This window comes from Mercenaria mercenaria, chromosome 8 (assembly GCF_021730395.1).
Source record: "Mercenaria mercenaria strain notata chromosome 8, MADL_Memer_1, whole genome shotgun sequence".
NCBI lineage: Eukaryota > Metazoa > Mollusca > Bivalvia > Venerida > Veneridae > Mercenaria > Mercenaria mercenaria.
Genome location: NC_069368.1, coordinates 52183003 through 52196510, shown reverse-complemented (window position 1 = coordinate 52196510; position 13508 = coordinate 52183003). Strand labels below are relative to the sequence as shown.

The 13508-nt window shown below is 34.0% G+C and overlaps 1 protein-coding gene across 2 annotated transcripts in view; it reads right to left on the bottom strand.

Annotated features, from left to right (window-relative positions):
• LOC123566343 (girdin-like) overlaps positions 1-13508 on the bottom strand; it is a 30839-nt gene that overhangs the window by 3277 nt on the left and 14054 nt on the right. For both annotated transcript variants that reach the window (XM_045360329.2, XM_045360330.2), the window contains exons 8-13: positions 5081-5308; positions 4522-4677; positions 3230-3318; positions 1884-1942; positions 1409-1500; positions 106-157 (exon numbers count right to left, since the gene is read on the bottom strand). In XM_045360329.2, coding sequence (XP_045216264.2) covers positions 106-157; positions 1409-1500; positions 1884-1942; positions 3230-3318; positions 4522-4677; positions 5081-5308 — 676 coding nt within the window. The remainder of the gene's footprint in view (positions 1-105; positions 158-1408; positions 1501-1883; positions 1943-3229; positions 3319-4521; positions 4678-5080; positions 5309-13508) is intronic.

The following is a 13508-nucleotide window of genomic DNA, read 5'->3' as shown; positions in this document are numbered from 1 at the left end:
CTCAGGTACAGATCGATACAGATTACTATGTTTCTATCCGTAGCTTTCTGTGCCCTATTTGTGACTGGGATATTAACTATAAATAGATAATATAGAAGAATATACCATCAGATTCCTCGAAATGTTTAAGTTGAAGGGTCTCCACTATGTTGCTTAGCTGAAATTAAAAACTGAATCTGTAACTTTCTTTCTTCAGTAATTGTTGAGCTTCATTACAAGCATGTATAATTTTCATTCTAACAATAGTTTTAACATTTAACTAAAGCTTTGTTGTAGAATGATATTCAACTTTCATGCACGACACTGTCTTATCAAATTTCTGAAATGTATTCTGTACAACTGTTACATTAACTTTATTATGAATGAATGACATACGCCAGAACTTTACTGTTTGTACTTAGGTAGCAAGAGATACTAGAAATTGCAGAAAATGAAGTTTGTAAGTACATTTTGTATTTAAACTATTAATCCATATTCATAAATTATTTCAGATTTTTCAAGATTCCTGTGTAACATAAGTGAATGACTACTTGTCTACATGAAAATGAGGTTCAGACAAATGACTGTATTCATAGAGAACACATTGTCTACCTTCATTTGAACAGAATTCACTGAAAACTTTCCTAAATGACTCCCGACGTTCAGAAAAATGACTTTATTTAGTTTACTAGTTATACAACAAGAGCTGTTAGTGTAATAAATGTTATGGGTGATGATATGGAGCAACTTTTTATGTCTGAATCAAATCCACTGAGTAACAAGCATTCAGTGAAATGTAATCCCCCATTAAATTGGATATGATGAACAGTTCAAAAAGCCTACAAAAAGCAGTTACTTTATTTTCCAATGATGCGACTGAATATGATAGCTCTTCATATACTTTGTATAGTAAATCTAAAAATAGCTGGTCCTGATATCCCCTATTCTGGCATTTGTCAGTCACAGTAGAGATAGATTGAAATTTTAGTAGCAAATTCTACTTCAAAATTAAATTCCAATTGAGCTGACCATCAGCACTGAATAGTCACCTACCAATAGTCATAAACTTATCATTTAATTTAATTAATTTAACACACAATTTAGATACAAGGGACAAATGAGCCATGCTATGGGAAAACCAACATAGTGGCTTTGCGACCAGCATGGATCCAGACCAGCCTGCGCATCCGCGCAGTCTGGTCAGGATCCATGCTGTTCGCTAACGGTTTCTCTAATTGCAGTAGGCTTTAAAAGCAAACAGCATGGATCCTGACCAGACTGCGCAGATGCGCAGGCTGGTCTGGATCCATGCTGGTCGCGAACCCACTATGTTGGTTTTCTCATGGCACGGCTCAAATAAAGTTTCAATATCAAACTCTGTTGAGACCACTATTATTTCCTGAACATGGGACCTGATCTCAAAGCATACCTGAGGAACCTGGTCTTTAAATGTCTGTATAAAAGTTTTCAGAGACACCTCCGATGCCGACTGATTCAGATCCATGTACGCTTCAAGCACCACTGAAATAAAAGGGTCATTTTTTTTTTGGAAGTCTTAGAAACTGCATTCATTTGCTAGTAATTCTGAACATGAGTAATAAGTATTAAATACAGTGTGATCCAGTAACTTGTAGGCTTATATGTCCAGATTTTTCTAAGAATTCAACAACAAACAGGAGTCAAAACTTAGATATTTAGAATGAAGAATACCAGATAAAATGGATTTCAGAAAATTTATAAATTCAAATCCAATCCAGATACTTATATATAAACTAAAAATTTTTATGAAACCATCCCTTCAGTTCTTTACTATTTTTCAAAAGAAACTGACAAAAAACTGATTATTAAATAGGTGAATCAAATTTGTGCAGATCTGCATAATACAAATTTTGAAGACAACTTACCATTTACTGGTTTTACTATCAAGTCATTACTAGTTTCTTCAAAACTTGTATAGGCCTCTCTGCAAATGCATAAATACATTGTACTTGCATAAATACAAATTGTCACAAAAAGGATGTAACAATACACAAAGTCAGATTAACATTTTATATTTCAAAATAAGCACAACAGCTAGATCAAGCTAAGAAACTTTAACTTAAAACCCCAAATAACTGTAAGTACCCAAACTGAGGAAGCAAAGAAGCTGTAAGTTTAAACTTAAACTGGAAAAGCTTGGAATCTGTAAGTTTAAACTCAAACTTGGGAAGCTTGGGAAATGTTTAAAGCTTAGAAACCGCAGGCTTAAACCAAGAGGATTTTTGTTTGGTTTAATTTCATACCAATATGGTTGTAGGTCATATTGTGATTTTAAGGAAGAGCCGAAGTGCTCCTCAAAGTATTATTTTAGGCACCTGAACCATCTTCCCTCCATAAGCCAAATGACTTCCTCAACAGTTAAATGACTCATACCAAATGTTACTTATCTTTCACCAAAAGGCTTAATTACTAACAGAGAACAAAGAAACTGAGGAACACTTTTTTTAAAATGGCTATTGGCAAATGAAGAAGGAAACAATAGAATGACAGTTTTATTATGTTTTTCAGTAAACTATTGGAATATTAGTGAAATAAGTGTCAAGATTGTCACAGTGAAAAATTCACTGATAAAAAAAATTATGTAGACTAGAGTTCAACTTAAGCCTGTGCTAGGGGGCATAAGTGTATAATCTGGAGTCTAGCAAGACCAAAAGTGAAGTTTGATGATGGAGGCAGTAGTTAACAATATAAAGTGAAACTGAAAAGCTAGCCATAAAACCTTAACACTGAATGCAACAGCATTGGCAACATCAATGCCAACACAAGAACAACAGTCCTCCTTATTCTTCGAATAGTGGAGCTAAAAGTTTACTGTGTTTGTGTCACATATAAGATAACAAGAAGCTGTGTTCAATAAACGCTTGATGCCCCCGGTGGCATCCTTGTCGATACAAAGCAACCTAAGTCCAAAATGAGGTCAAGTTCAAGGTTAAGGTCAAATTGAGGTCAGGTAATGTCTGAAGATGAGGAATGGTCACAGGTTACATCTGCATTAGGAGCAAGTCATTCTAGTAAGGGGTATTGATGCTAGACGAAACGGTCCCATCTGGTTAACCTCGTACGGACGGACGAACGAACGGACGGACAGGACAATCACTATATGCCTCCCGCATTAGTAGATGCCGGAGGCATAAAAATATCTTTCACTTTTATTTCGCACATGAAAGATACTGCAATCATACACTGAATCTAATTAATGCTACTAAACTACCGTATAGCTTGAAACAATGATGCTGTATACTTCAGCTGTAGGTTGTATACTCTCTGGTGATATTTCACTTCTTCTCTCAAACATTTGTTCTGTAAAGTAATTATAACACGTTTCATCATTTGATAAATGACCTAAGGTACCATCTGATATTCTAACAACTACATAAGCTATGAGCTCTAAGTTTAACAGACATTTCTATACAGCTCCTGCTATGTGAATTTCCAAACTAAACTGCTGAAGCACAACTTCATGTGCTGACTAATATTCATACAACTTGGTAAAATACTTTTTGAGATATGCGAGACACAAATGTCTGGTGGACGAACATCTAGACATCCTCACAGGAGGGTTGTTATTTGGCCACACTTTTCTTCTTCCCTTCGTTCATTTTAGCCATATAAAAGAATTTAACCACATAAAATTAAATGAATGATGCTTTACTGTTACCTATTGTTCTCAATTAACAATTCTCCTGTATGTGCAGACAAATGGACAAGTGCAAACCTAAGTGCCCTCACAAAAAGCCGGCCATGATGGCTCTAGACTGCTTGAACAAGTTTCATAACTCTTGAAGCATCTTAATGACACTGTTCTTAGACAAATCAACATAGCTGATAGAGGTTCACCCAAGAAATTATCTAGACCATTGTGCAATATACAAATAAAAGGAAAAAAGCCCTGCCCATGACTGCCGTGTCTTTTGACAAAATGTGACAACTTGAATACATGCCAAAGGAACATTCACACAAAATTATTTTGAAATCTGGTCAGCAGTTTCAATAGAGAAGACTTTCAATACTTCAATCAATATATATACTAGAGAAAAATAGTTCCACTCCCTGGTGGCCATGTTCTTTTCTTCAATGAAATGCAATAGTTTGCACAATTTTGAGAGTCAGACATACAAGAAACATTTCATTTTCAAATTTCATTGAAAAAAAGCGGCAGATTAAAAATATTTTAAATGTTTAAAGTATAACCATACAGATAAAACTAGTCCCGCCCCTTTTTTTGAACAATATTGGTAATCGGTCATACAAGAAACATTTCTGTATTTTGTAATTGGGTCAGTGGTTTCCGACTGTAAGATTTTAAAGTTTCTATACATAACTGATGAATCTGATCAAATAAAATTATTTCAAAGCCAGACAAGCAATTTCAGATGCATCTTTTAAAGAAAAGTGAACAGACTGACATATGGATGATGGAAGCAAGGATGCTTGGAAACTGAGAGATCACAATATTTCACCCAAAACAGTTTGTGCTCAAGTCTGCTAAAAAAAGGGCAATACCTTATTTTGAAGCATATAAACTTTGTAGTTGAATGCTTTCACTAGAGCTTGTATCAGCCGATTCACGTCTTCTGACCTTGACCTTGACCTAGATGACATACAACCCAAAACTCGTTCTGCTGTTATTTCCTTAAGAGCACATCTCTTTAGTGGTGGCTAAAATGAAACAGAATAATCTGTGCGTCTAACAAATAAACAATCTAAATAGTTTTAACATAAAGTGGACCCATAATTATAACTTGCAAATTTCATATTCTCTGTATGCATTTTTGGTATTCTCTGACTTTTACAGAAAGTCATGTGCAAATCAAACTGTATTTGTACCTAAAGAATGTCAAACTGTCTAAAAATAATATAGAAACGGCAATTATGGGTCCACAACCTTAACAGATGAATATCCTCTCAAGTACTTGTAGTGGTGTGAGCATGCCTGCATGCACATACACACTTATCTGGAGTTAAACTGGAATGACAGAGGCTTATATTTAAGGTGTTTTACAAGAACAAAATTAGAATGTACACTTCAACTTTAAATCACTTAACATGCAGATGCACTTACCCAGGGTGCACTTGGATACAAGACTGACAAATCCAGCAGATCTGAGCTACAGTCTTTCATTAAAGCACATGACTTCAGAACCTGGGTCATCAGCCTCTCTCTGGCAGCAGTGGTCACATGACAGGAAGTCCATAAATATGCTGAGTCATTGTTGATTTCAGTCTCCATGATAGAATGAAGATGAATGAGATCTTTGTAAAGGGAGCTTAGTTTGGTTTCTAACTTTGCCTGTAATATAACTAATGTCAATCAACCAAAACTAGGGATGGCAACGAATAGCAATTTTGGTATTCGAATATTCGGTCAACCTTCCGAACGAATAGTCGAATATTCGGTCATCAAATGATCAACAATCAACTAAAAATCTTATGAAGTTATCGTACCCTTAGCAGCGATTTGCATTAAGGTAATTCTACTTTTGTTTACACCGGAAGTAATTCAGATATTCACGAATTAAGATTGACTAATCGTTCTCATCGCTTGTTCATCTTTTAAACATAAAATATTTGATAATTGTCTTCATTTACATATAATTTATATAGGTTTTACTTATTTTTACATGGATCTAGCCCTCCCGTAAGTAAGTTTCTCTCCACACATATTACACGTAGCCGACTTCTTTTCGGATAATCGCGTGAAATACTTTAAAAAGACAGGTGTAACACCACCACTGGTTGCATAGATTGAGAAAGTCAGCAGTTTTTCACACTCGGTTTTATTTACAAGGTTATACAGAAAAAACAACTATACTAATAGTCGATCCAGGTATAAATACATCAGCTTTTTAAATAGTATTTTCCCGCGTCAAACTTTTAATTAATTTTTATTCTTAAGTCCAAAAGTTCTATAACATAATAGTCAGTTCTAAAACTTCCACAGTTATTTTTAACCCGCTCTTAAACCGGAGCCCAAAAAATCGAACTTAACCGAGCTGATCTGAACCGATCCGAACTGCCAATTATCCGATCCCATTTTTGTAAAACATTTCTAACTTCCTGATTCTTAACTCAGTCCTCTCTTTTCTTGACTCAGTCCTCCTCTCCCTATTCTCCTATCTTCTCTTAATTCTCTGAGTATTTATACCTGTTTTTACGAACTACAACGCAATAACATGTTTACAAGTATTTCAAAATATTTAAAGCAATTTCAAAACATGTCAATCAAAACGTCCATTATGTACTCATATAATAGTAAACAACAGATGTAGAATCAATCACCAATGTGTATTTTCGTAAATAAATGACTGTTACTGAAACAAACAAAATGATTAGGATCAAATCTAATAGATAAAACATTCAATGGTGATTCATTTTGTATAAATTGTAAACAACAACAATATGCTGAACAGGTAAACAAAGTAATTAACATTTCTGGCCAATATATGAAAATTCCATCGAAAACAAAAATAAAGTAATTAAGGCTGACCAAATCAATTTCATTTGAGAATTTCGCAATATCTGATCTAATAATAGTAAACAAAGTCATTTAGCCCAAAACGTAATGGATAAAACACTCCGATGTTACGAAATTTGCTTGAGTAGTAAATACCAACAATGACCTACGCATGTAAACAGAATGCGTATCATTTGTAAGAATTATCAGGATTATCTACCAAAATCAATAATAGATAAAATAAACACAATGATGAATTAACGGAAAACTGACCTGCGAGCTATCATTGTGTTACATCACTATCCTAATCAATCGAGAATATTCATAGTAATGAAGATTCTCAGATGTTATCGAACGTTTGCATTCACCTATTATAGATAATTTTGATAAATATATTATGGAGCATCAGAAGTAAACTATCAAGCTGTTATCTCAGACACTGTTTTCAGTTGTATATAACGCCCACTATTTTTATGAAAACTTTACTTATGCACCTATATTCAAAGATACTGCCTTTTCAACAATTTTGATAACCAAGCGAAATATATAACCTGTTACTTGTTTACCTCACTCTACATATTTGCAAAGCAAATGTTATGTAGTATATTTTTTTTTATACATTTCTTCAAAAACATTTAAAGTACAGACATGACAAAATATTATTCACGGCATCATTTTTTTTTTGTCCAGTTCCATTTTTCATCCGGCTGCATTTTACAAGTCTCCGTTGCTATCGTTTCATGTCACGGTTGCTATTGACGTTTTCATTTTGCTAAAGCTATAACAATCAAATTCAAACACATAAAATTGAGGATTCACGTCTGTAAAAGGGAACATGTCTATAAGATAAAAAATACACGTCTATTAAAAGGTAGCACGTCAATAAGAATAAAATCACACGTCTATAAGGGAACACTTCTATAAGATAAAAAAACAAGAGGACCATGATGGTCCTGAATCGCTCACCTGTCCCCACATGACCCAGTTTTAAACCGAGTATGATGTCGTTTTTTTCTATTATTTGATATTGTGACCTAGTTTTTGAGCTCATGTGACCCAGTGTTGAATCTGATCTAGATATCATCAAGATAAAAATTCTAACCAATTTTCATGAAGATCCACTGAAAAATATGGCCTCTAGAGAGGTCACAAGATTTTTTATTATTTGACCTACTGACTTAGTTATTGAAGGCACGTGACCCAGTTTCGAACAAGACCTAGATATCATCAAGGTGAACATTCTGACCAATTTTCATGAAGATCCATTCAAAAGTATGGCCTCTAGAGAGGTCACAAGGTTTTTCTATTTTTAGACCTACTGACCTAGTTTTTGACCGCAGTTGACCCAGTTTCAAACCTGACCTAGATATCATCAAGATGAACATTCAGACCAATTTTCATATAGTTCCCATGAAAAATATGGCCTCTAGAGAGGTCACAAGGCTTTTTAGTTATTTGACCTACTGACCTAGTTATTAAAAACACGTGACCAAGTTTCGAACAAGACCTAGATATCATCAAGGTGAACATTCTGACTTATTTTCATGAAGATCCGTTGAAAAGTATGGCCTCTAGAGAGGTCACAAGGTTTTTCTATTTTTAGACCTACTGACCTAGTTTTTGACCGCAGTTGAACAAGTTTCGAACTTGACCTAGATATCATCAAGATAAAAATTCTGACCAATTTTCATACAGATCCCATGAAAAATATGGCCTCTAGAAAGGTCACAAGGTTTTTTTGTTATTTGACCTACTGACCTAGTTATTGAAGGCACGTGACCCAGTTTCGAAACTGACCTAGATATCATCAAGGTGAACATTCTGACCAATTTTCATGAAGATCCATTCACAAGTATGGCCTCTAGAGAGGTCACAAGGTTTTTCTATTTTTAGACCTACTGACCTAGTTTTTGACCGCAGTTGACCCAGTTTCGAACTTGACCTAGATATCATCAAGATGAACATTCTGACCAACTTTCATACAGATCCCATGAAAAATATGGCCTCTAGAGAGGTCACAATGTTTTTTTATTATTTGACCTACTGACCTAGTTTTTGATGGCACGTGACCCAGTTTAGAACTTGACCTAGATATCATCAAGATGAACATTCTGAATAACTTTCGTGAAGATCCCATGAAAAATATGGCCTCTAGAGAGGTCACAAGGTTTTTTTATTATTTGACCTACTGACCTACTTTTTGTCCGCAGTTGACCCAGTTTCGAACTTGACCTAGATATCATCAAGATGAACATTCTGACCAACTTTCATACAGATCCCATGAAAAATATGGCCTCTAGAGAGGTCACAAGGTTTTTTTATTATTTGACCTACTGACCTAGTTTTTGATCGCAGTTGACCCAGTTTCGAACTTGACCTAGATATCATCAAGATAAACATTCTGACCAACTTTCATACAGATCCCATGAAAAATATGGCCTCTAGAGAGGTCACAAGGTTTTTTTATTATTTGACCTACTGACCTAGTTTTTGATCGCAGTTGACCCAGTTTCGAACTTGACCTAGATATCATCAAGATAAACATTCTGACCAACTTTCATAAAGATCCCATGAAAAATGTGACCTCTAGAGTGGTCACAAGCAAAAGTTTACGCACGCACGCACGCACGCACGGACGCACGCACGCACGGACGACGGACGACGGACGCTGCGTGATCACAAAAGCTCACATTGTCACTTTGTGACATGTGAGCTAAAAACACATCTACAAAAAGAAACACGTCTCTAGTATATTCCTTTCAAGATATGAACACAATCCAACATATTTTTCCCAAGAATTAATCATAGAATATTTCATATTAGTTTCGGATGACGTTTGTACTTCCTGTGATGATTTGCTATTATTGTTTACGCTGGTACAATGTTATCTATCCGTGTTGTATTCATATAAGCTTTCATATGATTTTCTTCAACTTTTTTTTTTTTGATGGCTTTAAACATGTTTTACCATACATCATCTGCTGCTAAAAGTTACATCGCCTTTTATTTGTTAGGACTGTTCAGAATCTCTGCAAACCACTGGTAACTGTTCGGAATATTATCTTTAATTAAATTCAAATTTCTTATATGTCCTGCCTTGAAAAATTTAGCTCATGAAATCATCTTCAGAATCTAAACATAGTTACTCATCTTTTTATTTCTCCCTAAAAAAATAAGGTTTTGTGAACTTAAAACCGTCCCGTTTTAAAATTGCCTCATATCTTAAATGTACATCATATTTATTGTTCTTGTACATTCATCCCTAATAATTCAGGCAAAGTAGCCACTAAATTCCTCTGACTCAAAGAACAAAATCCTCTACATTTATTTTTTTACAACAATCGCATTACTGGCGACTAATTCCCAATAGTTGAGCATTGCACTTGCTCCGAAGACGTTACACACGTCATATTCCCTATAAATTCTATACAGCACGTTATCCACGCTTTAAGACTTTTTACATCTTAAATATGATATATATGCGTTACTCACGCTCTAAGACATTATTTCCGTCTCATATATATCTACAGTATATTAATGCCCTATGCCATGTATGATCCACGTTTTAAGACTCACCCACATCTTAACTATGAATTATACAACATTCTTTGAGCTAAGATATACATCTACATTCCTGCCTGAATTAAAAAATAGGCTGCACAATGATAATTTCACAATGATAATTTCATCTATCAACATTCTTTATTTAATCGGTTATTCGAATTTGTATAAAAAGGATGAGCTGATTTTCAATTTCTAGTATTTCCGAAATAAAAAACAACAACAACAAAAAAAAACAAAAAAAAAAAACTTTGTGATTGGTTCATGTAAAAAAAGTTTATTGTCAATAATCTCTGCTTCTATAACTTTTTAAAAACTAAAAGAAATCTTTAACATTCCGAGCCATCCTATTTAATTCAACTTGCATCTGTCAAAAATACTAGATATATTTTAATAATTATACTTTCGTGTCTTAACTTTATTTTGAACAGAAACATTATTTCTATCTTATTTCACAGAAAAGAGTTTTTATTACTTTTACCGAAACTTAACTTATAACAGTTACGAGAATTTCTACGATTTCGAACAGCTACCGTTATGGTTAAGAGGATAAATTTGAACAGTCACTAACCTCATTTTATTACTGGAGTTCTGCATCTTCTTTCCTTCCTTAGATATTACTTTACATGAATTCCTGGAATCTATATATCTCCCTTCCTCCTTAGAAACATTTACTTGAGTTCCTGCAGTCGCTATTTTCTGTAGCACGGCCCTGTTGCACGTCTTTATAACGATTTGCTTTCTCTGTGCGATTCGTTTGTCAGCTCCGACAGTAGTTCCGTATTTGTCATATAGTTCTTTTCCATTTTTCTTATCAGTTTTTTTTTATTATTAGCATTCTGCGCTTCCGAACTTTTAATTCATTGTTGATGCTACAATATTTCGCCATGTAATGAATACCAGATTCGTTTTCCTCAGGTCTTTCGTTGTTTTATCCGACATTGATGTACTGATAATTTTCCAAGGAAAACAGTTACATTTTTATTCTTTATTTTTTGTATGAATTTCTGTTCTGTAATTGATGCTTCAATATTTCCAAATGTAGTTTTCAAGCTGTATTCTTTTAAGTACTTCCGTTGTGATATCCGCGACAAATTTTTTGTTCGTTCAAAATGTTCTGTTGAAATCCTGGTCACATGTGCACCAGAAACGATCCATGTAACACCACCACTGGTTGCATAGATGAGAAAGTCAGCAGTTTTTCACACTCGGTTTTATTTACAAGGTTATACAGAAAAAACAACTATACTAATAGTCGATCCAGGTATAAATACATCAGCTTTTTAAATAGTATTTTCCCGCGTCAAACTTTTAATTAATTTTTATTCTTAAGTCCAAAAGTTCTATAACATAATAGTCAGTTCTAAAACTTCCACAGTTATTTTTAACCCGCTCTTAAACCGGAGCCCAAAAAATCGAACTTAACCGAGCTGATCTGAACCAATCCGAACTGCCAATTATCCGATCCCATTTTTGTAAAACATTTCTGACTTCCTGATTCTTAACTCAGTCCTCTCTTTTCTTGACTCAGTCCTCCTCTCCCTATTCTCCTATCTTCTCTTAATTCTCTGAGTATTTATACCTGTTTTTACGAACTACAACGCAATAACATGTTTACAAGTATTTCAAAAATATTTAAAGCAATTTCAAAACATGTCAATCAAAACGTCCATTATGTACTCATATAATAGTAAACAACAGATGTAGAATCAATCACCAATGTGTATTTTCGTAAATAAATGACTGTTACTGAAACAAACAAAATGATTAGGATCAAATCTAATAGATAAAAACATTCAATGGTGATTCATTTTGTATAAATTGTAAACAACAACAATATGCTGAACAGGTAAACAAAGTAATTAACATTTCTGGCCAATATATGGAAAATTCCATCGAAAACAAAAATAAAGTAATTAAGGCTGACCAAATCAATTTCATTTGAGAATTTCGCAATATCTGATCTAATAATAGTAAACAAAGTCATTTAGCCCAAAACGTAATGGATAAAACACTCCGATGTTACGAAATTTGCTTGAGTAGTAAATACCAACAATGACCTACGCATGTAAACAGAATGCGTATCATTTGTAAGAATTATCAGGATTATCTACCAAAATCAATAATAGATAAAATAAACACAATGATGAATTAACGGAAAACTGACCTGCGAGCTATCATTGTGTTACACAGGCGGCATTGCTTGCATTATGACAGTAGATTCACATAATAGCATGAACAATATTTTCAAATAAACAAGGTGTAAAATTAAGACTGTGGGGGTGGGGGAGTCTAATAAAAGATATATTTTGCTTAACTTTACCCTTTGTCCGAATATTGAGAAGATTCTACCATTTTTTCCATACAAAATGCATTTATTATCAAGAGTATGATCAGTTTTACACAAAAAATAATATTCATCACATTTGACTTGTTTTCAACACTTTTCGGCATTTTTCTTTACTCAAATACTTCTTAAATCGATTTTGATTGAAATCTGAGTCATTAGTTCAAGTGCTTTCTGATGATTTTTAATTACATGTGGTTCGCACCTATCGAAAACAAGGCGATTTATAATGGATTTACATCAATTGGAGACCAATAAAATTTCTAAAGGTAAGCAAGTAAAGTAAGTGACACATCTGACAGCGACAGAAGCCATTTTTGCGCGTATATGAAAGCGAATTTAGGTAAATTAGATAGACGAAAATATACTGGTTCTTTCATTTGTTTTTTATTTATTTATTATAATCTTATATTTTTTTCCCCGAATATTCGAATAGTGAAACAGTATTCGAATATTCATGTCTTGAACGAATATTCGTTGCCATCCCTAACCAAAACTAAATGCACATAGAATAAATGCCTGTAGGTACATTATGCTTGCTCATAATTCTGTCATTTGTCAAAATAAAAATTTCAACGACATGATATAAAAAAAAATTCTACTTTTAAAAGAATGGTCAATATTAGGCAAATGCAATGATTGTTGTCTTATTACCTCACTTTATGATATTAAAAGAATACTTAGGCAATTACACAAGAAGTATTCAAGACTTGGATCGAAACACAAAATATTAGTAAAAATAATTTGGGCCTCAGTCATTCACACTCTCCAGTAGCTCAATAGAAAGGTCTAGGTAAATTGCGAAAGATGCTCTAGTTCCAATCTATACACTAATAGTTCATCCATGGCAGAGGTGTTAAGGCTGCTAACTTCTAATCACTTGCCCTTTACTGATATGAGTTCAAAACCATGTTTAGGGTGTAGATGTTTTTTTTTGTGAGGAAACCATCCAGCTGGCTTACAGAAGGTTGATCATGGTTCCACCACATGATGGCCCATGGCTTAAAACAATGCTTAGAGGGACACCTTTGGTCTTCTTACACCAACAAAAGCTGGAAAAGTTGCTATATGACCTAAATTGTGCATTTAAACACATACGCAAAAGGAAGTTCAACCTTAGCCTCTGGC